The sequence below is a fragment of the Pagrus pagrus genome, assembly GCF_965226575.1.
Source record: "Pagrus pagrus genome assembly, chromosome: 7".
Lineage (NCBI taxonomy): Eukaryota > Metazoa > Chordata > Actinopteri > Spariformes > Sparidae > Pagrus > Pagrus pagrus.
Window position 1 is genome coordinate 15,116,245 of NC_140191.1, and position 24,617 is coordinate 15,140,861.

General features: G+C 40.7%; 1 protein-coding gene across 4 annotated transcripts; it reads left to right on the plus strand.

Moving 5' to 3' along the window:
• The first annotated feature begins 10 nt into the window (after window positions 1-10).
• Window positions 11-24,127, plus strand: ptpn3 (protein tyrosine phosphatase non-receptor type 3). 4 transcript variants are annotated; one of them, XM_084357907.1, is made up of 27 exons: window positions 11-94; window positions 5,931-5,982; window positions 6,519-6,660; window positions 8,824-8,958; window positions 9,125-9,167; window positions 9,364-9,445; window positions 11,027-11,071; window positions 11,161-11,213; window positions 11,380-11,497; window positions 11,600-11,687; window positions 12,682-12,770; window positions 12,851-12,914; window positions 13,337-13,539; window positions 13,617-13,742; window positions 13,820-13,981; window positions 14,936-15,038; window positions 15,131-15,208; window positions 15,311-15,367; window positions 17,223-17,379; window positions 17,497-17,672; window positions 17,904-17,994; window positions 18,190-18,251; window positions 18,356-18,502; window positions 19,180-19,308; window positions 21,051-21,196; window positions 21,313-21,448; window positions 23,537-24,127. In XM_084357907.1, the coding sequence occupies exons 3-27, from the start codon at window positions 6,592-6,594 to the stop codon at window positions 23,609-23,611; spliced, it is 2,634 nt and encodes an 877-aa protein (XP_084214033.1). In that variant the 5' UTR covers window positions 11-94; window positions 5,931-5,982; window positions 6,519-6,591; the 3' UTR covers window positions 23,612-24,127. The 4 variants fall into 4 exon arrangements, with proteins under 4 accessions (XP_084214033.1, XP_084214032.1, XP_084214034.1 ...); XM_084357906.1 differs by lacking the exon at window positions 11-94 and adding an exon at window positions 5,114-5,251; XM_084357908.1 differs by lacking the exon at window positions 11-94 and adding an exon at window positions 5,114-5,251 and having other exon boundaries at window positions 21,051-21,185.
• Window positions 24,128-24,617: the final 490 nt, after the last annotated feature.

A 24,617-nucleotide genomic window follows, 5' to 3' on the forward strand; every position in this document is an offset into this window, starting at 1 on the left:
CGTAGGAGGGCACCGGCAATGCTGCGTTTAGGTGCCCTCGGAGATGTCAAATGCAGAGCCAGCAGTGGTGGAATGTGACACTTAGTGAAGTACTGTAAGTACACATTTACTTGTACTTTACTTGAGTATTGCCATGCCACTTAATACTTGTAATGGGATTGTAAGGGAAATATTGTCCTATTTCTACAATTATTTGTTAGGCTATCTTACTTTTCAGATTAATTTAGATTTAGTCGAATTTAACCCCCATTTGTTAACATCTTCTCAACATTTACAACTGCTGATTTGATGAATTGCTGTGAGGAGAAAATGTATTTATGATTTATCAACATTTATAATTGCAGAGGACAGAAATTAGGATTGTTGCTTGGAACTTGAGAGACATTATATTAATGAGTAGGCTTACAATAAAGTGAAAAACTCACAACCCTTTAACCTGAAAGTTGTTTGTATCAGTGGTTCATAACTGATAGATGAATAAATATTAACAAACCATTTATAAAGCCATTAATTACATCTTTGGAAGGGATAGCCCGCCAAATGAATGTCTATAAAGGTGACATATAGGCTATGCTAGGGCTGTCACGGTATCAGATTTGTTTGATTGTTTGTTTTTCTAAGTCTAAGGGCATCAACAAACTGAATACAATACATTTTAGCAAAGAAGAAAAGGAAGAAAAAAACTGACTGGGACAAAAACAAACAAAAAACCCCAAATAAAACTAATACACCATTAGCTTGGCCAGAACAATTCACCAACACTCTTGTCAGTCATCTCCTTTGACATGATTTTTTGTGGCATTAGTAGCCACATGCTGTAGTAGCTGGCTAGTAGGTTACTGCACCTTTTTCTACTTCTTTTTTCCATTTAAAGGTGCTATTTGTAAGAAAAGTTGATTTTTGAGTCTCAGTTCTAACTCGTAAAATAATGAGGAGTTAGAAATGAGACTCAAAAATAAACTTTTCTTACAAATAGCACTTTTAATGGCAATGTGGCAATAACCGGTGTTAAGGTGCATTGTCGCCACTGACCACGACAATGGGAGAACGAAAGGAAAAATAAATTATTTTAGAGCTGCTGGGTTATTTACACAATATTATCACCTGTGTTTTATTATTATGATATAAGTATTTCACTTTAAAATATCATTATTATTATCAATATCGTTGTATCTCAACAACCCTAATAAATGCACGACATAGTATAATTCATATTCAGTTGTAAATAATGATAAGGTATAGCACGTCGCTATTAGCTACAATCCATAGGGCAAAAGGGTTGAAAAAAGTAGGCTACAGTGAAAAGTAGACTCCCAGAATGTGCAACAAATAGTCTAGGCTACTTTAGGTCCTGAGGAAAGGAGCTGTTGGCACGTGAAGGCAGCATGCTGAGCTCCTATCCCCTTATGAGAGCGCTCACGAGCCTGCCACGAGGTTGTGAAATATCCCAATTGAATTTCTAATCAATGGAACTTTTCCTCTTTCTATCATCTTTCAATCTTTCTTTCCTCACATGTTCAACTCACAGGTGGTTAAAGGACTATATACCATCACAGTATGTAGGCTACTGTATGTAGAACAGGAGAGAATAGTGCACCCTTTCGGTTGGATTTTATATAGGCTACATACCATAGACATTACTTTTCACAAGTAGAGATGTGGGTCATGGAAACTATAGGCCTGCATGTGTGAATTCGTGACAGCATTCCAGCACATGGCGACTCTACATCTGTCTTCCTGTCTCATGTGGCTGCTGCACGCATGAGAAACATCAGGACCTGTCCACACCACCACAGAGACCCAGTTTTATGTTCATGATATATGACCAAACTCCTTTAGCATTGCACGTATACCTCCATAGTGACCGCTTGTTTTATTTCAGAGCACTTCAGGCACCGCAAACACTATTAAATCCAAATCCCACCGGCTTGCGTAACCACAATTTTATTATCAACATCTGATTATGTAATACGTTCAAGTAGAAAAGGCAGAACTATCTTAAGACTGGCACAGATGATGATAAACAAATTCTTGATAGTGGGACAGAAAGGTGTCAGATTAATCTCTTCCGTCAGTAAAAAAAAAAGAAGATATAGATAATTTGAGATAAGAGATGTAACTGGGCTTTGTCACAAGATAAAATAAGCCCACAGGTTTAATGGGAAGTGTTGTCTTGAATTGGGAAGAGCAATATAAAAGAGTAATACCGCCAGAATACGATTATGTAAATGAGATAAATGGGACATAGAGTGCAGATACTGAAATAACGTCAAGTTTGTCGCTGGGTCTGTTTCTAAATTTGGGTTTGCTGGGTTGAGGGCAGTAGGTACAGGGTGTCTTGGTTACTGTTGCAGAAAGCTGATCCTTGGACAGCAACAGAAGGAGGTTCCTCAGAGAGAGAGAAAACCTCCCCCCTTTCCCGTCACCTCAAGGTGAACTGGTTTCTGCTAGTATGACTGACCTTCCTCAGTCTGAGCCCTCTTGTTCCATCACTCTCTGACGGCATGCAAACTGGCCGGGACTGGTTTTGCCTCTCCAGGCAGGCAACAGGTGACGCTGAACACAACGCACACATCTCAACAGTGTTACAGCATTCCTACAACAGTGGAAACCCACACAAGAGTCAGCAGATCAACCCCACCTACCAGAGAGGCCTGAGAGAGCTGAACAAAATTCAAACTGTTCAACTGCAGAACCAAAAGACCCTCACAATTTCTGGTCTTAATGTCAAAATCGCAACCTTTATTACCAGATTCATTTCCACTGTTTAACCATCATGAACTTTTGAATCTGTGATGTCCCTGAACGGGTGTCGTGTTTTATTCATGGTCTTCTTACAGTCAGAGATCTGGGAGTTGCTGCAGACAGATTTTTTGTTGACCTCAGAAATGTTGGGTCAAAGCAGCTTGGTTTCAAACCTGCTTCAGCAGCAAAAATACACGTTAGAAACGAGATACAGTAAGCTAAAGCACAAGAACACTGCCTGGTTTCTTTCGTTTTTGTAGGTTAAAGGTTGTTGTATTTGTTTGGATAGACAGATCTTGATGACAAAATCAGGCATATCTGGGCAGCTGGTATCTATGAGTGAGTACAAAAGAGGACTGTTGGGCCTTGGTGGAGGTATGCGCCCTACTGAGTGCCATTGTAGTTATTGATGAAACTACCCCCACGTAAAAACATGAATCAAAATGAGCTCCACCTTGACCAGCCACATAAAGAAAATGCTGTTACACATTAATGCATCAGCAATAATATGTTAGCAATATACTATATAACACTGGGGTCCCTGACTTTTGATACTGTAAATATAATAACACCACTGAATATACATTATGGTTAGCAGATCTTATTTTGAAAAAAATGTAAACAACAAATTAGTAAACAATCAGGTGCTTACAGGAATAAGTAATGTAGTCTACATACAGTTCAGTACATTTGTCACACATGACAGCAGTAGTACTTAATCTGTCCTGTAGATGGCGACAGCAAACTTTCAAAATATAACAGTAATATTACTGTGATAAACTTCTAATAGTTATGTAAAAGCTGTAATGATAAATGAAAATAACAACAATAATCATTGTCCTTTTACATTTGCTCATGGATTTTTCTCACAGTAAGTACAAATTTGAGGTATTTGTACTTTTCTGGAGTATTTTTTAGGGAAATATTGTACTTTCTTTAATATATAATGATATATCAAATTATTTGACTACTGTGATTCCAAGGTATCTCATACATTTATATTTGTATGTTAAATACAAGTGAAGAACTTACATAATATGATGCGTCATTATAAACTACCTAATGATATACAGCAGAACAATTAATTAATAAATTATATAGTCAATTGCATTGATTAACAGCTTGTTTTATGCAAAAATGACACATTTCTTCTCAAATATCAGAATTTAATGGCTTTTTAAATTTGAATTATTCTAATAAATGTAATTTACTTTTAATGATATAAGGTTTGGATTATTGATTGGACCAGTCAGTCAGATGAGAAAGTAATCAGCAGATAAATCCATGACGATAATCATTAACAGTCCGATCCCCAAGCTACAGCAATAACATGTTGCTTACACATTAATGAATGAGTGATAATAAAGATAGAGGAGATTCATAAAGATAAATGATGAAAATTATATAAGAGTTAATAGCAAGATATGATGTTTCAGTGTTCTTTGGTACAACTGAAACTCTCTCATACCAATGGTACTTGAGTAAAAGTCTTAATGTATCTGACATTAAATGTGCTTAAGTGTCAGAAGTTCAGGTAAAAGAGAATTCTACATATGTGTACATGTAGGCCTATACAGTATGGGTTGACTGATTATTGGCCTGGGCGATTATCAGATCTGATATTCACCTTTTTTCTGTTGTTATTATTGAAAATCAGTGTTTTTGATTATTTTTTTTTTTATCCGATTGATTGCTGATAAGATAAATCAATTCAAAAATGTGGCTTCTCTGGCTCTGATGCAGCATGTAATCTGCAAAGTATCTAGTAACTAAAGTTATCAAATAAATCTAGTGGAGGCAAAAGCAAAATATTTGCCTCCAAAATGTCATGGAGTGTAAAGAAAAAATGGAAAATACGACTCAAAATTGAACTTTAGTGCAGTACCCGAGTACATGTACTGAGTTACTTTCCATTACTACTTCCATTACTATTACATTAAGACATTTTAACCAAAAGAGAAAAATCATCATTGACTGATTTTTTTTAATGCCTAAACAAACAAGCGCTCTTTGTTGTCATGACTGAATAAACAAACTGACCTTAAATGACAACGCAATTTAACAGCTTTACTTTACTGTTTATATTTGGCGGACCCTGCCAACCCTTAACAGTGCTCTGGGGACCTTATCTTCCTCTGAGAACAGCTTGTTTACTCACTTATGGAAAATATAATAATGTCTTGTTTATTTAAGTTTGTATTATTACCTCATTAATATTGTGTGAGTTTGAATGCCTTCTTCAAAACTACATAGTGCGCCTTTAATGACTGATGAGATGAATTGTCTTTTCCTATGCTTTGCGTGCGCGCGCACCCGGTAGCGCGCACCCGGCGTGAGCGCGCGCGGCGAAGGGGCGGGGCCGCGCGGAGTCAGCGCAGGCAGGGATGAGAAACTTGTCCCGGATATTTACCTAACGATACCTGGCTGCTGTGACGCGCCCCGTCCCGAGGTCTCCACAGCGGACTGTCCGAGGAATATGAGCCGTGTCTGACGCGGGACGAGCGAGGTACACTTCTCCTTCTCTGTCTTTTAAACCGTCTCTTCCCAGAAAAAACACATTCACTTGGCCAAGTTGTAGCGACGAGCACGTAAAGCCCGTGGTTGGTGGAAAGTTTGGCCAGTGGAGTGTTCCTCCTTTTGGGTGTAGCTGTAGAAAACCTCAGGTTGGCAACAGGTTCCTTGTTCGCGCTCGGGCTCAAAGTACAGCGGGGTCAGTGAAGGGTTCATTATCGACAGAAATACACTGAGAGGCCCTGTTTATTCATTGGTATGTGTGTGTTTGGTGAAGTAACAGCAGAGGCTGTAGTTCTGAGCTTTAACATCTACGCTAGCTGTGTTTAAATCCTTCAATTATCACTTTTAACTTGTGCTGAAAAGCCTATGGCAGAGAAATCTGTGTTCAAACCATCAGAAAGTACAAGAACTTTATTCTCAGTTCCTCATCTGTGAAGGTTACAGTATCAGAAATAGCAGCAAGATGCAAAACAGCCGGTGAGGTCATAGTGCATCATGATGAATCTGCTTTTTTAAATGTAGCATTAGCTTGTAAATTCATTAGACGCCTGCCTGTGAGAGGGTTATCATGGAAAACTGGTCATCAAACTGGGACCAGCTCTGTTTTAATATATTCAGAGTGTGTCACCGTGTTCAAACATTAACCCAAACAAAACTGTGTGTCCTTTCAGAAACCGGCCCGGATCCTTTAATCGTTCACCTGGAAACCAAGACAGGACACATGTATGGACACACACTGACATGCATGTAGCTTTCACAAACTCACACTCACACACACACACACACACACACACACACACACACACAGATTGATGTTAGGGTAAGTTTTTGGGTTACGTGCATGCATTAGTAGTGCATGTGTGATTTGCTTTCAGCGCCTGGTCGGTCTCAGATCTGTCGCGGTGCTGTCGATGGGCGTGTTCAACTCTGAAAATGTTTAACATTCTTATCATTCAGCTGCCTGCAAAAGGCGGAGAGACGCAGAGAGGGAGCGCAGCAGGGAGAGGGAAGGGACATGTTCAGACCCAGGCCAAATAATAAGGAATTACACAAACACACACACATGCAACAGTCACTCCTTCGCATTCACGGTGCATTACTCACTGCAGCCCGATGCAGCCCATACAGTATATTACTCACCACACAGTGTCATCCTGAGGGAGGTGCTTTCATTGGAAGACAACAGGCTGGAAACATCTGACACTGTTTTTGTGGTTATGTGTGTGTGTGTGTGTGTGTGTGTGTGTGTGTGTTTCCAGGTCCCCTCTCAGTGACGAGCTAAGGGCAGGGTGTTTGTCTTGAGAGGGAGGCAGAGTTACCGTGGTAACAGACATGCCAAAACCGGACCTGCTCTGCCTAGTTCAGCTGCTGGACGGCACTATCGAAACCTTCAGAGTCAGCGTGCGTAACACACACACACACACACACACACACACACACACACACACACACACACACACACACACACACACAGACATATACACACACTGTTTCCTGGAGATCATATGTTGCTCCTATCTGTCTCTGGGTTCTGCTAATGATCGTAGTGTCAGTTCACCATACAGTGACCGACTACTCTTTCCTTTTCCCATTGATCCACATCTTCTCGTTGACCTTGGTTTGAAGGACACTGTTACCTCCTGCAGCTTACAGAGCTTGTCACACTGAGGAGCCGTTTACATCACGAGCATATCATCATGTCACACACCGCCCTGACAGCACTGACAAGCACACACGCAGAAAGGCAATCACAATATTGCTTTCTAGGACCGCAGCTGTGCAGCATCTTTATGTGAACGGTGGGAGAGCAGGGAGAGTCCTGTGGTTGTGATGTGCACAAGGATTTCATTATTAAACTTTTTTTGGCTGCTGTGTTTCTCCCGTGAAGACAAGGTTTTCTTTTACAGATTTTCACATGCTTTGAGGACAGTTTAGACTGATCCTTACCTGGATTTTGTGTCCACACACATCAAAAAGTTTCCCGCCGCAGGAACACACTGTTCGCCACAGTTGACAGTAAACATGGTCCTCATGATGTGAATGTGCTGCTGGTAACAGAGAGTGTGGAGAAAATGTGGATGAGCTGCAGGTTATCCCTCAGTGCGATTAATAAAACAGCGAATAGTTAAAATAGAGTGTTGTGCTCCAATCAGATTTTCACCTGGATAAATGTATTATTGATTGTTTTGTCTGATTTACAAGCATTATTAATATTTAAATTCACCACACAGACACTCTTGGATATTTTAAAACATAAACATTCATATATTTCCAGCCTTATTTCTCATTATATTCCATCATGTGGCTCTACGTGGTTTTGGAGAAGAAATTGAAACTCAGATTTTTTATATTTACATACAACATTTACACACAGGGAAGCAAGGCGTTTGGGGATATTTTCGTCAAAGTTGAGGTTTCCCACTGAACAAAAACATATCCATAAAGATGTCTGGTCAACATCTTTGCTGGCGTTTAAAAAACAACCAGTAGAGAGCCAGAGTTAAAGTTAAATTTTAACATCATTTCAACGTTCACTAGTGATTTCCAAGTGATATCCTTCATCTTTTCAACTTCAGTCACAGACGTCTAAAAGCTACAGAGTGGATTTGAACCCCTGGTCTCAACCTGCATGAGGCATGTGTTTTAACAGGTGACCTATTTATCAGCTCTATCATTTACCATGTTTTGGTCATCCAGCCTTGGAACATTAGCCTAATTGATGAAGGTGAAGGTGACTAAAGTTGTGTAAAATTATATTGTAAAAGCTCTCGGACATCAATAATGAACGTTGAAAGATGTTACAAAAACACTTTAATACTGGCTCTGGCACTCTTTTGGATATGTTTTTGCTCAGTGGGTTAGGTCAAAGATTATACTGAGGTTTCTTATGGAGGGTTTGACACATGTGGACAGGGGGTCGATGCAGGGGATTGACTTCTGAAACAATATTATTTGGGCCACTGAGGAGGACCTCGGTTTTGTCTGGGTTCAACTGTAGAAAATTGAGTGCCATCCACTTCTTTATTGTATCCAGGCAGAGATGGCGGGTGGCAATGTTGCTCATATCATATCATAACCAAGCTCCACTTCGCTGGAATAAACTTATACTACACATATGGGAGGCAGGCTCTGTTGACATTTCAAAATCAGGCTGGAAACACATTTATTTTATTTTCACTATGAACCTAAATGTCTCCTTATTGACAGTCTTGTTATGGATACACTGTATGATCTTTGTTTTTAAATTAATCACCTCAACCATCTCGTCTCATTAACACTTTTACCTGTTTATTTGTGTGTAAGAGTGCTTATGAATGTGTCCATACTTCTACATGTATTGTGTTTTGCTGTTTTTACTGGCTTGTAATGTGTGCAGAGACTCTCTGGGCGATATGCACTTTAAATAAACTGAAGTGGAAGTTGACAGAAAGCTTCCTGATCTATACATGAAGCACTACTGCAGCATATGGCACAGTATATTTACATGTACAAATAAGCAGACGTTAGAAATGTCACTCAAAGTTTTGGCTGGCATTAATAGAGTCTGTGCTTTCCATGTTTCAGAAGCAGGATGAAGGTGTGGTTCTGTTGGACCTCGTATGCGACCACCTGGGCCTGCAGGAGAGGCAGCTCTTCAGTCTGCAGATCAGAGAGTCCAGCACAGCCATCGCCTCGATCACAGCCAACACACACTCTCCTGTGAGCTCACTGTTCATCTGCGGCACATTCAGGCTGAGATTGTAATATATTGCACTCGCTGATTGCAGTTAAAGACGATGATAACCACAGGGTATGCTCGCATAAATGCTTTTTTTAGCCCCAGTTAGCCATTATACTTAATGAATTTCCTCTCTCTCTCTATCAGAGATGGTTGGAGCCTGAGAAACCCTTGAAGAAGCAGATTAAAGGTATCTGACTTGTTCTGGCTCTGGACAATTTACTGTCATTACCTGGAATTACTTCTCTAGATATATAAATGTTTTAAAATGTATTTCAGTACATTTATAGAAAGGGGGTGTAGGAGAGAAGAGGTGCTGTAGATGAATGAGGTGAACTTGTACCATGCGTATGTGTCACATTTGACAGGATGACATTTCTCTGCAGGTCTCGCTTCTCCCTTTTATCTGAACTTCAGAGTACGATTCTTCATCTCTGATCCCAACTCTCTGCAGCATGAACAGACAAGGTTAGTACATGTGCTGCTCTGTCATGAGTGTTTTTGTTATGTGGAGAAGTTGTATGACTCAGAAAGGTCCTTTTTGCAGGGATTGTTGATAAAAATGAAAAACTTACTGGTCAGTGTCCAACTATTTTTGGCATTTTTTAATTCACCGTCAATGCTTGGCTCAATCCAAGGCCAAATAAATAAATTCATGTTTTTGTGATGCGTTGCCAGTTCGAAATGAAGGTCAAACAAGTCTGAGAGGTTACAGCCATGCTAGCTGCTCCTTGAGGCTGCACTGAGGCACAGCAGTATTGACTGATGTTTAGCAGTTCAGATGTAAAATCAACTGCATTTTATAAAGCGCTTTCTAGTCTACTGACAACTCAAAGTACACTGGAAGGTTTCTGTGCTCAGCCATTCACATGTTCAGACCTGAGGAACAGCCATTGGGAGCAATTTGGTGTTCAGTATTTTGCCCAAGGACAATCCCACATTCATGATGTTCTGAGTAGTGGACGACCTGCTCTACCTCCTGAGCCACAGCCGCCCTCATATTTAGTCTGTTGCTTATTTTAGATTAGTGTGTAAGCAGGCTAACAGTTGCTAATTAGCTCTAAACACAACGTACAGCTGCGGATGATGAGAATGTCATTTGCTTTTGCAGGTATTCAGTCATAAACCAAAGTAACTGTGATATTTAAATGAAATATCAATATTGTGTTGATAATACAATAATATGTGAATGCTGTCTGAATAATTCAGCAAAGATATTCAGCCTGGTGCATCTTCTGTTTATGAGTTCATGGTTTCCTTTTCACCAGTAGGAAAAGGAAGGCTGAGGCTGAGTAGATGATAGTTATTGTTGTTGTTTTTTTTACAGTAACTACAGACTCCCTCTCAACCTCCTTAAGCTTGTATTTTGAAGGTTAATTATTTGCCAAAAGAAGAAAACACACAGTAAACAAGGTTAAAAATGGATTTCTTTGCCAGCATTTTTTCAAATTTCTATAGATATTGCGATGATATTGTTATTGTGAATTCATTCGGCAACAATTATGGAGTGGTGAAAATCTGATATATGTAACAGCCCTTGAGGCTATTACATGACAAGAACATCACCAGTGTTATTATAATTAATCCTGGGGGGACATACATTTGTGTATAAGATTTTATGGCAGACCATCCAAAAGTTGTTGAAACATTTTGTTCAAAAACCACAAATGTCAGGCTGCTGGCACTAGCTGAAAAGTCAGAGGATCACCAAAGTTAGTAGGATTCATCCTCCGAGAACCATGAATGTCTGATACAAATGTTGTGCCAGTCCATATGGCAGATGTTAAGATTTTTCTCAGGAGAGTGGTGCTGGATGAAAAGTCAGGGGATCATCACATTTAGTAGAATTTGTCCTCTGAGGACCATGACCGTCTGTAGATCTATAAATGTGCAAAACATTGAATAGTTGTTGACATATCAGTCTGAATCAAGGTGGCAGAGCCAGGCATCTTCTGTGGCTGAAAACACCACAGTGTTTGAAGAGGTTTCTACAGGAAACAGAAAATACAGGTTTGAGTTGTTAAAGTTGGTCTTGTTTCGTCCCTGCAGGCACCTGTACTTTCTCCAGATCAGGAGTGACATTAGAGAAGGACGGTGAGTAACACACAAACACAGCCGCCTATTCCCTTGTGCACAGTTTGTGTTTAGCTGTTATGATGTATAATCATGGAGCATGATTGCAGGTTGCAGTGCCCGCTGAGTGCAGCTGTAGTGTTGGCTTCTTACGCTGTGCAGTGTAAGTCCCATCTCTTCCATGAGAAACAAATGATTAATGACTTAATAAGAACTCTGTGAGTAATTGCTCCTGTTGAGGATGCCGTCAGTAAGCAGCAGCTCTGTTACAGTACCCCGGCTGTCAGTGTGTAGATGTGGTTATATGTTTTTGTGTCAATCACCTGCAGCTGAGATGGGGGATCACAGTCTGTCTGGACTCCCTGGTTACATTTCCAAGTGCCACTTCATCCCTGAGCAGGATGAAGACTTTCTGTCTAAAGTGGAGGATCTGTATCCACAGCACAAGTAATACCTCAGTTCATTACATCTAGTTGTTCCTGGAAAACAACCAGTTTATTGTGCAGTAGCTTCCTGCTGTTGTGTGTGACTCTGTGTGTGCGTTCCCAGGGGGCTGAAGCAAAGCGAGGCAGAGCTGTGTTTCCTCAACACAGCCCGGACGCTTGAGCTGTACGGAGTGGAGCTGCATGCTGCCTTGGTAGACTGATTCCTTTGATTAATCTCTCATGTGTTCTATTTAAAGGGACAATTCACCCCAAAATCAAAAATATTTTTCCTCCTACCTGTAGTGCTATTTATCCGTCTAGATTGTTTTGGTGTGAGTTGCTGAGTTTTGGAGATATGGACTGGAGAGATGTCTGCCATCTCCCAAATATAATAGAACTAGATGGCACTCGGCTTGTGGTGCTCAACGCACCAAAAACATACATTTGATAAACTCAACAACAATGTCTCTTTCCAGAAATCATGACCTGGTTACTCAAGATAATCCACAGACCTTGTTGTGAGCAGTTTCACGTAGGAACTATTTTATTTCTATTGAACTACATCCGCCAACCGTGTCACCGTGTAGAGGGACTCATGGGTAAGAGGCTAGCTAACTATTATCCCTCTCACACTGGTCAAAAAACCTGCTAACATCTGGCTTTTGTCTTCAATGTGAATGTGTATAATCAGCATTTACTCCTGCGTCAATTGACTCTGCACAGGTATTTATGGAAACACAACACCTGGACGCTGGCCTGTTGATACTTTCAAATCCATCTCTGTTAAAACAGTGTTAGAACATTGTTCAGTTAGCACCCAGTTTGAAAGAGAAACTGGAGTAAAAGTTGAAAAAGCAACCATTGTTAGTGGCTTTCTAGAAAATAGTTCCTACATGAAACTGAACACAACAAAGTCTGTGGATTATTTTGAGTAACCGAGTCATGATTTCTGGAAGGAGTTCTGTTGAGTTTAGCAAATGTCTTCCTTTTTTGGTGCTTTGAGTGACACAAGGCATCTAGTTCAATTATATTAGAGAGAAGGCAGACGTATCTGCGAAACTCTGTAACTCACACCAAAATAATCTAGATATATGGCACTACCGGTAAAAGGAAAAATATGTGTTTTTGATTTTAAGGTGAACTGTTCCTTTAACTTCCTTTCATAACTAACACTTGTAGTCACTCCCTCGTCTTTCTCTCTCTCAGGACACCAACAACGCCCCTCTGATGGTGGGTTTGGCCTCCAGTGGTGTTGCAGTTTTCTGCAATATGATTTGCTCCAGTTTCTTCCCCTGGTGAGTGATGGAGCCACTAATTACTTGGCATGTTCCTGTAATTCTCTACAGCCTCAACAAACTGCATTCTTCACATGTAGGGGCAACATCATCAAGATTTCATTCAAGAGGAAGCGTTTTCTCATACACCTGAAACGTAAACATGTAAGTGAGTCCGTCTACGGTCTATTCGTTCTTGATTTGATTGATCTGCTCTGAGCAAATTGCTGTTTTTAATTGCTCTGCGCACTTGGCTGGTAAATCCAATGAAAGTTTGGAGTCAGCGCAATTGTTTGATTGCTTTTTTATTGAGCTGTGATGTAATTATTATAGTTAAACACTTACAACACTGCACGGACTGCATACAGGTGAATGGATTAAATTATTCATATCCACACTTTTGGCAGATTTTCTTTGTGTTTCAATGTGTGAAAAGTCATAAATCATTCATGAAAAATACAAGAAGAGGCAGTGTTTTATACCTGACAAGCAACCTGAGCAGAATCAGTTACATAACAGAGATGTGACCGTGAATATTAGAGTTACATTTCAAAGCTTTACAAAAGCCCAATGTCTTCATTTTGCAGGGGGAGACCCAGGATTGTGAGGTGTCCCTGCTTCTGCCCTGTCCCAAGACTTGTAAGAACCTGTGGAGGTCCTGTGTGGATCATCACTCCTTCTTCAGCTCCAACCGGACTGCCCGGAGTCCCAAATACAACAACAGCACAGTTCAGTCCTACAGAAAGCTCATAACACAACACCTGGGCCTCGGCAACAGTAAAACTGAGAGGTGAGCCTGCACTTGTATATTCATGTGTACCTTCTTCTCATTGATACTGAACTAACCTTTTCCTTCCTAATGTCAAGTGGTCCAGTGTGCCAGCGTGTGGTGGGAGGGATGGTGTGGAACCCGGTCCTGCAGAGGTCGATATCATCAGAACACCTCGAGACCAAGAGTCTGCCCTCGAGATCGCCCCCAACCACCCCAAACTGGTACGACCTGCAGGTTTTGTCTAACTCGGCATCCTCTTTGTGTCCTGTCTTTTGATGAAATTTTGTCTCTCTGGCAGGCGAAGTCCTCGAGTTCGCCACGGCATCCGTAAACCTCGCCCGTCCTCAGTTGAACTGACCAATGAACTGAAAGACATGTCGGAGGGAGAGGATGTCTTCTACACATATAGGGCATCCGTGAGCAGCAGCAGGATGGACAGTGAAGGGGATTCACCGCATAAGTTAGTATCAGATACAACAGTAATGGTTTCTATCGACATATGTACCTCTATGTAAAGTTCTAATTAGTATCTGTGTTTCTGTCAGTGTATTTTTATGTGCATGGTTGATAAAAGCAGCGTAACGTCCTCAATTGGAAACACCTTTTCAGAATAAGTTCTGACTTAGCAAAGAAGCATCTGCTATGTTGTTAATAAGCTTGTAAATAAGATTTTCAACAATGGTTAGTGTCAACAAGATGGTTTACTTCAAAAAAGAAGCACCTCTCTGTATGGATTTGAAATCTGGATGTTTGGGAAGATGTAAAAGGGTTAAAGCAACATTATGTAGAAATTGGTAGTTTGTGCGATTTAGCACCCCCACATTAGTTAGCAGCAGTTAGCCATTACTTTAGCAACAACTAAAGCTATCTGTCCATCAGTGTTGAGGCAGAGCAGCCAGAGGACATCAGAGGGAAAACCAGAAAACCTTTTCTCTGTAAAATATGATCCAGTTCTCCGACATAGTTTGTATTGTGTGACATAGTGCCAAAAAGTATTACGCACTTTTCTTGGCGGATCCTACATGCCCATCCAAGTTACATAGTCAAAATACAAGCGATCGGGGCACAGAGTGGGACTGACGGACTGACTGACAGAGACACCATTCATCCTATTACAAGACACTGTACCATCAACATAATTTTTGAAGCTGTCACTTTAAGATAAAATAGTTACATACCGTTGCTTCCTCTTTGTAATTATTGCTACAAACACATCATAGTCATTACTGTGCTGACACCCAGATAGGCCTCACAATTAAGTATTTTTCCTAAATCGTTCAGCCCTAATGTGTGTTGTCAAAGAATTTATTTTAACAAAAGAAAAGAAATGATGAGGATATAAGAGAAGTCATAATATTTATTTCTGAAAGTCATTTTTTTAATCTGTATAATCTCTTTATTTCATCTCTTTCAGCCTTTCTGGCACTTACAACCATGTGACAGATGAGGTTCTGATGCAAACTGATGACAGTATCGGAGAGGAGGATGGTGACCAAAGCTTGCACCACTACAACAAGGTCTGTTATCTAATCGTCAACTCTAAATGAGTCTACTTGTTTTCATCATTTGCACGCATATGAATTGATTCTGAGTACTTGTATCTACGCAGGGTGCTCTTGGCGATGGTGACTTGATGCTGATATGTATCGCCCCCGATCATGAGGGCAAGTTTGGCTTCAATGTTAAAGTGAGTCGCTCTCTTACACTCAACACACTAAGTTTCATTTGTTTACACACTTTGTGTTGTCACCTGCGGCCTTGCTCCATTTAATTGCCCAACTCTTTCTAGGGTGGGGTGGATCAAAAGATGCCTCTGGCCATCTCCCACGTCAAACCTGACTCTCCGGTAAGAACCGACTCACATGTGTTTGTGCTTTGACGGTGTGGCGTCTCCAGGTTGTGGCAAAATACTTTGTGATGAAATGTGAGAACAGTATCGACTAAAGGATTAATATTTATCCAGATGGACTGGACAGACACAGAGCTGTGACAATTAGTCAATCAATTCATTTGTCAATTGACACAAAAAATTACTTAGGTACTATTCTGAAAAGTCAAGCAAAAATGCCAATGTGATAGGAATATGAAATATCTTTGGGTTGGGGAGTCTAAACAATTTGACGCCACCTTTGGCTTGAGGACACTGTGGACATTTCTTACCATTGAGACAATTAGTTGATTAATTAAACGGATTAAGGTATAATTAAAAAAAAAATGTAGATATTATAAGAAATGACCCTTAAAAACAGAAACCAACTATCTTTATTTGGATTCCTTATACCTGTTTGTATAAATTGTGACCAAGAGACATTATGCACTTTTTTTTTATGCTTGTCAACTGGTCATTTAAAGGAAAATGTTAGTATAGCTGGACCAATACTGGATTTTTGAGGCCGAACCTGATATCGATATTTGGTAGTTGGTAGAAAAATCCTATATGACAACATTCAAATACAGTTGTAGAGTGCTGGCAATATTACTCTTATATTCCTATTTCCATTTTAATTCTTATATCCCTGTGTGTATCTGTGTCTATCTTATGTTCACAGATGCAATAAAATGCATAAATGTAATGTATGCATAAATGCATAAATGTATGCATAAATGTGAAGACAGTCCATGGATTTTTGTTGTCTTTTCAATGTCCATATTTAGTTCCTGAGAAACAACCCTGAAAATATACTGTTAATGAATTGTCAAACACAAGAAAACCCCCCAAAAAGGTACATTATAAAGGAGAAGTTAGACACAAGGTGTTCATATTTAACATTATGTAAAAATAGGCATTTCGTGCGATTTGGCGCCCCCCACAGTTTCTGAGTGCAACAACACTGTCGTAAATACAAATCCCAGGTCTGAAGTAAACATGTATGTAACACTGTGATCCTACCCTCTCACTGAAGTTACATAGTGCAGATACAAGTGATAGGGGGGCTGAGTGGCTGTGACAGAGACACCATTCACCCTATACCATCAGAATGATTCTGAGGCTGTTATTTTAAGGTAAAAAACTTTAAATCAGGAGAAAAAGAATCGACCAGTTGTTTTACTGTTGAAAAGATATTAAATAACTGGGGACCATTTAGTCAGGAATACATCTGTTTTTAATTGTAGTCTAGCAGTTATATTGTCCATATGAAAACCTTGACTCTGATCATCTTTGTGGCAACAAGAAGAAGGACTCGCTGCTGTAGTGGCTGATGGTAACTTTTAAAAAACAAATGCAAAACATGAACAAATATCTCAATTCAGATCCCTTAGATTTTTAAAAGAAAATTGTGACCAAGATACAAACTGAGCAAGACATTTTACTGTTTAAAAATTAACTTGACATTTCTCTATAGTGGAGATAATTTGTGATGGCGATAATGTTTCTGTCACATTTCAACCAAACAGTCTGGTTGAATTCTGTTCATTACACATTAGTTAATAACATTGGTTATTTTTGCATTTCCATCATCAAAAGTTGTGGATGTCACCAAAAGAACCACTCCATGCTATCCTGTTTAAGTACCACAAACCTTTTTAAGCATTTCTGCAATTTCGTGTTACTTATTGGCCAACATACAACTGATACAGACGTATACAATTACTATAAAATCGGTCTACCTCTAATCTTGAGTTGCAGCCCTAGACCGAAAAGACAGATCGACGTCTGGTGTGTGGATGCAAGTTTTTAATTGGCCCTCTGTTGTTTGTAGGCAGGTCGATGTGAGCCCAAACTCCTGGAGGGAGACCTGGTGGTGCTCATCAACGGTCGAGACATTTCTGAACACAAGCATGACCAGGTTGTCATGTTCATACGAGCCAGCAGAGAGTCGCACTCCAGAGAGCTGGCCTTGCTTATCAGACGTAAAGGTGTGTGTGTGACAGAGAGACAAAACTGCTGAAGCAGCGTGTGATCCAAGTGGGCACACTGTCTTGTCATGTTTCTATGAATATTTATCACAGCCTTGAACTGTCCTTGTATTCCAGGTACTGGCCGTGTGGCACCCCTGCTGCAGCTGCCTCCCGCCCTCACACTCACCGGCCAATCGCAGGGAGACGAGCCACATTCACCTGGCCAGTCAGGGCGGGTCACGACACTGGAGGAGTCAGTGAGACAGCTGGAGAGAGGAATACAGTCTGGCACACTTAGTTTTCATTTTGAGGTATTTAAAATGAAGTCAACAGGTTTTTATACGCAGGAGCAGAATACTTCTTTATTTTAAGCAGGATTAGGTGGTTATTTGGGGATCATAACGAGCCTTTTAAGTACCGATTTTGGGACAGATGTTGGCCCTAATCTACACTCCTGACAATCCAAAACAAAGGTGCCGTGACTGGCTTGGAATTTGTAGTTTTTGTTTGTGTTTGTTTACACGTGTGCTTGTAATTTCTAGAATTTATACAGGAGGAAGCCGGGTCTGTTTCTTAGCTGTGCTCGGCTCCCTGAGAACATGGACAAGAATCGATATAAGGATGTTTTACCTTGTAAGTTATTGTGACTGTGTGTCTGTCCCCTGCTGCTGTTCGTCTCTTCCCCACCTGGTGCACTCAACCCCTCTACTTTCAGCTCTGTGCTGCCTTTCTAACCTTCATCTGGAGCTGTGGCACCTAATGAAATTTAATTGTTTTGGCCTGCGGTGCGTCGACAGCTCTGTTATGACCCTCCTGCTCTTCTTTCAGATGACTCTACCAGGGTGGTGCTCCAGGGCCGGGAGGACTACATCAACGCCAGCCACATCACGGTGCGCATCTCTGATGTGTGAACTGTGTGTCGTGTCCTTGTCTGACATTAAATGTAAACTCATCCTCTATGTGGTGTGTGTGTGCATCTTCGTCTGTGTCTTAGGTGGCGCCCCCAGTGTCTGGTGTTTGTTTACGTTATGTTGCGGCTCAGGGTCCATTGCCACAGACCTTCACTCACTTTTGGCAGACTGTTTGGGAGCAGCAGATACACACCATCATCATGCTAACAACTCTGACAGAGAGAGGACGGGTATACATACTTCTGCATGTTCATACTTTTATAGTGCAAACACGAGTAAACAGAAAGGGAAATCTTGAACGTGATATCACACAGCTCGGTGTCAGTGACGCGTGAACACACTAATTACTTCTTGCACATTATTACATGCTGTTTTATTTGATACATGATTACTGTAGTTACAGGCTCAAGTGGGGATGTTTGCACACAAAAACAATCAATCTGCACAGTTGTGAATAATAACAGGGTTTCACGCTGTGGCGGAAAGCTAAATGTAAAGTGTGAGCAGGGTGGAAATGAGATAAATCATCTGAGGGTGAAGACACATCCACTCGGAGACAGAGGCAGCGACACATCAAGGTCGTGTTGAATGAAGATGTCTCTGTCTCAGCTTGCCTGTTGCTTGGTAACCAGATGGTTAACATTAATTGATTGATTATTCGTCAAGTGCCCCGAGTTTTCCCTCTTCTTGAGAGTCACACACACATCGACAATCAGTTCACATCCTGCTCCTGATGAATTGCTTTTGTTCCTCAGTCTGGCGGGTGGAACGCACCACACTGTTGAATACGAGTCTGATTTCATGAGTGGCGAGTGCAGCAGATGTAGCAGCAGTTGTTAATTGTATCCTGACTCATGACTCACATCAGATGTAATGTAATTTGTCGGTTGATGTCATACACCTGCAGACCAAGTGCCACCAGTACTGGCCGCATCCGCCAGAAGTGAAGGATTACGGGCACATGCGGGTGAAGTGTCACTCGGAGGAGTGTAACCTGGCGTACGTGACGCGACAGTTCACCCTGACACACACACAGGTACAGAAACTAAAGCTACAGAAAATTAATGAGCAACTACTTTAATAATGGTGTAATTGTTTAAAGGTCCAGTGTGTAAGATTTAGTGCCATTAAGGGCCACGCAAAACACAAAAGGCCCTCTCTAGAGCCAGTCTTTGGTATGTCCCTTCTGGGCTACTGTAGAAACATAATGGTGCAATATGGTGGAAGAGGACCCACTCCTTCTGTAGATGTAAACGAAAACTAAAACTAAGGTAATAAAAAAAAGTGATTAATCTTTTCAGGTGATTATACACTAATGTAAACATAATTTCAAATATTATATTCCATATCTGCACATTAGATCCCCCTAAATCATACACACGGGACCTTTAAAGTCCAAAATGTAAACTTTTTAAGCATCTCAAATGTGAAAATGTGATGATTTACTTGTCTTAACATTGTAGTAAATTCAATATTTTGTGGTTTTAAACATTTTTTTTCCCTTTATTTCTGAACCTCTCGCTGCCCATCTGCAGTACCTTTAAGGCCCAACAGTGGGCAGGGACAGATATATCTGTATTGGTGTGTACAGTAGATTGTCCAATATACACTGATAGGAAAACTTTTTTAATTTTGAAATTATATGATTTTTTAAAATTATTTTTAGACACATTTTTTAAACACATTTTAAAGAATCATTGCAAAAATGTGTGTATATTGGCCAATATATTGACATATACATTTTTTCACTCCCTATTATCGGCATCGGCCCTAAAAATCCTTTATTGGCTGAGCTCTAAAAGTTAAGCAAATGTATACAGTGTGATGATTGTCAATTTTCATGTTGCTATGTACCTTGAAACTGTTGTCCCACTGCAACCCGACAAACATTTGTCAGGCAGATTAATCAATTGTGAAAATAATCATTAATTGCAGACCTTGTAACTAAGTTCACACCTGCTTTTATATCCTCATGAGACATGAGCAAAGCATGACCATGGTCACACAACATGGAGCTTTTTCTGTTTGTATGTTTGGTAGCAATATGTTCCATGTTTGTGCCATATGTCACATAACAGAGCTCACTGCAGGCTGCAGCCACTCCTGGCAAACTATCTGCAGCCAACATACATACACTTACTTCTATGTGGGTGGTTTGGACTGTATGTGCATGTGGGAGGGCATGTGCATGAGTGTGTGTTACTACATTTCCTACTGTGTGTACTGTATGTGTGGACGTACAGCAGTGTGGGTCTCTCCCTGAGAAGTTTATATGGTTGATAATCAGATTAAATGAGCTGTTTTTCACACTCACCTCTATGGTGAACAGGTAAACAAACAAAGATAATGCTCAAGGAGGCATGAAGTCTGAATGCACACACACATGCAGTCACAGATACTGCTGTGTGGGCCCATCTGCTCCTCTGGCGGAGCGAGTTAATCCCTGCATGGAGTCACAGGTCACATGACCGTTATAAACTCTAAACTCAGCTATTTCCTCTGCGCCTTCACTTTTTCGTCCAGCTCTGGTCTTTTTCCTCTCTCCTCTCTCAACCCCACCTGTGTCCCTCTTCACTCCCTAATATCAGTGTCACCGACTGGTCACGTGCAGGTTTGTGCTCCTCACCTGCTCCATTTTTCCACTAAACCCTTGTTTTGTAACAAGTAGTCTGATGTGGGTGATTTATTTCCAAAAGGTTACATGTTTATTGTTTGAAGGTTATGCAATACTTTAATACTCTCTGATTACCTGCCATTTCATGTGTTTGTGTGTGTTAGCGGGGTGAGGAACGTGCAGTCACACACCTGCAGTACGTCGCGTGGCCGGACCACGGCGTACCCGATGACCCCTCAGACTTTCTGCTGTTCATCAGCTCGGTCAGGGAGCGGCGGAGAGGTGAAGAGCCACTAATGGTACACTGCAGGTAACACACACACACAAAAACACACACCGTCTCTCTCTCCCTAATTAAACACTGCCAGCATGTAGCGTACCCGCCTCTACTGTACACTCAGTGTGTGCTTTGAATGACTCTTTCAGCGCTGGGATTGGACGGACAGGTGTTCTGATCACGATGGAAACGGCGCTCACTCTGTTGGATGCAGGTCAGCCGGTGTTCCCGCTGGACATCGTCAGAACGCTGAGAGATCAGCGAGCCATGATGGTTCAGACCACGGTACACAGAAACACACTTAGGATCATACTATCATTGGAATGTAATTATTTGACCACAGTGGTTCCTCTCTCCCTTATTTAATCCTTTATTTTAATTTATTGCGTCATGATAACTTGTAGATTTTCCCACAATAGTTCTACATCAAGTTTATGAGTCTTTAAGTGGTTATGAAACTGTTTCAGTTTAATAACGTTGCTTCTATATGACCTACACAAGCAAAGAAGAGCATCAGCGAGATGATTGTCTATTTCTGAATAGTTATTATAATTATTCTTAATTCTTAAGTCACCGGGTGGATTCGGACTTAGCTGGATTGGATAAATCATAAAATTAAAACTATTTTTAATGGTGGGGTGCTGAAAAGGAATTGAAGCTTGTCACAGTCAGAGAAAATTGCTTTTTCTTAGCTCAAAACAGGCTGGTCAAATCGTGCATTTATTATTTGAGAAAATAACATTTGGGATTTTATTTTTCATTAGACTTCCTGAATTAGTTTGAAATGTAAAAAGGTTTTTTTTGTATAGGTTAAAGAAAGTGATCAGCTTCTGGAAGATTAAAAATCTGTCGATTTCTCTAAAAATACCATATTAAGAACTTAGAGTCTCAAAATGACTTTATAAAGGTCAACGTCACAGTTTTTGACATCTGTGTGCTCCTCAACTTCAACCCTCATTAATGGAAATGTGGCTGCCACAGTGTTACACTGACGGCTGATGAGGTGGAACAGGCGTGCAGGAGTTGGAAGCCGTGCTCTGTTGCACCTCAGTGGTATCAGTCAAGGAAAGTGTTACTCATCGCTTTGGTTTGAGGTAGTGCTGGGAATATGGCAACCCTCCAATCATAAGCCTGCTTCCAGGCTACTACTGCTACCACTATCGCCCTTATTTTGAAAGGAGATCCAATCCCTGAGGCGCTCACTCTGATGTTTTTGTGCTGATGGAACGCTTCCTCAGGTTTCCCTCATGTGTTTGTGTCTCTGACAGTAATGGAAAACATGCACAGTCAGAGGACAAACCGTCGTGTGCATTGAAGGAGAAGGCTTGCAACAAATCTCATGAAATCCTGTAGTGTGCTAGTTCGTCTCTCAATACTTTCCAGCTTCCCAACCCTGTCTGTGAGACTAAAATCAATGTCACCACAAGGCCCGCTCAGTGGCTGTTCTGGAGCTTTCGATTGTTTCACACAGTCTTCCTCAGCAGATGGTGTTGCCAAAAATATTCAGTTTTATTTTTAGAGATGCTAACAGCATGGCTCTATGGAAGGCAGCTTCGGTCGATTGGTCGGTCCATCACTTTGGTTCAGACTGGAAAATCTCAACAAACAGTTCATGGTTTGCTTTGAAAGACCGATAGTTTCTAAAAGATAAATTCTGTTGAGGGGTTCAGATTACTGATTGCAACATACGGAGCCAGCAGATGATTGAGGGCCACACAGGATAGCCCATGAACTGGTCATAGGATTTGTGATTGGTATTATGGTGGTGTTTAACATTAAATCCACTTGTTTGTAGTTATGTGAAATTAATTTATCTGTCTCATGCGGTCCAGCAAAGTAAAAGTCAATCCACTTTTCCTGAAACTTTCTTTTCTCTTCAACTGTACCGCGTTTTTGGCACAGTGGCTTTTCCATCTCACTTCCACATTAAACTGCTGAGATGTCCAGCTAACAGCCCTAGCGTCGATGGCAGAAAACTATTCCCGCGACACTCACAAGATTTTCTACAAGTTGTCATTACTGACCTGACAAACAATTGTTAGGGGGGGGCAGTTTGTAGTGTCACATATTAAACGTAGGCTACTGATTCCCAAAGTGCGGGCTGTTCCCTCATGGAAGGCTGTGAAGGTAATGCAGGTAGGCCTGTTTATTTACAATAACTAAATAAAACATTGCCATGCTAATGCAATCGGGATGCTAATGTGTTTTAATAAGTGTGTGGATAACACTGGACTCCATGACACAGAAAAATTTTGGTTTCACAGACAGTTCTTGTCAGTAGGATCAGTTCATTGTTGATTTGAATATATACTGTAATATAATATAATAGCATTGTCTGAAAGCTAACAACACTTTATATGTTGTGTGTTTCAGTGTCAGTTCCAGTTTGTGTGTGAAGCCATTGTGCGAGTCTACAAAGAGAAACAGGGCGGATCTACAGCACCGTAGGCCGAAGCAGCAACAGACACATTAACTGTTTCAGCCTCATCTCATTGCGGGCGACTTCCACGGAGGGACTTAACGGATTAATCTGTCATCGCCTATGGAACTGGTACCCAGAACGGATAATGAGAATATAACTAGCTTCAGAGCACAGCTTCTCTGTGACCTCCCACCTAGTCGGTGTTTAGTTTTAAATGATAGAGCATCGAGCTTGTAGAGGCTGCTGATGTGAGCTGCTAATTTCTGTCCATGAGGCCATACGGGATTGTTGCCTCTACTTATTAAGCTACATGTGCCTTAGACCGACGCCTCCCGGCCGATGGTTCGGACAGGGCGGGAAAGGCAGACCTGGATCGATATATTCTGTAGTTTATCTTTATTTCCAAAGATGAAGAGCAAGGTGGGCTTTAGATCACTACAGTAGATACTGTGAGGTCACGGCTGCCTGCCAGCGGAGCATCAAACTCACTGTTCAACACTCTTAAATTATTACAACACTAAATAAACACTGATTTATACTGATGTGTCTGCTTTGTCATTTCCTCTGATGATTAACGTTTTAGATAAATAAATAAGGATATGTTGATGTTGCTTTAAAGGCTTGATGATGTTTTCATAACAAATACAAGCCATTTTTTCCTCAGGATGAAGCTGCTGACTAAAGTCTGCTTATTTAACCTTCAGCTGAGTGCCTCTAAAGTTGGCATTTTATCAGGGAAACTATATCAGCATCACAAATCAGCCAGATACTGTCTGCCGAAGACAAAATATTGACTTACAGAAACAACAACATGTAACATCGCTGTCAGGATTTTGGTATCTCTGCAAGTTTATGATGTTGATACTCTTTTAGGGTGTTGTTTTAAGTCATACTAATACCACTAAAATGAAAGAGAATGATACAGAATCTTATAATTTTATATATATATATAAGACATTTTGTCCAAAAGATGCACTCAAGGGGGTTTGTGTGAATCTGTAGCTGCTACTTGGTTCATATTCTCAGTTTTGG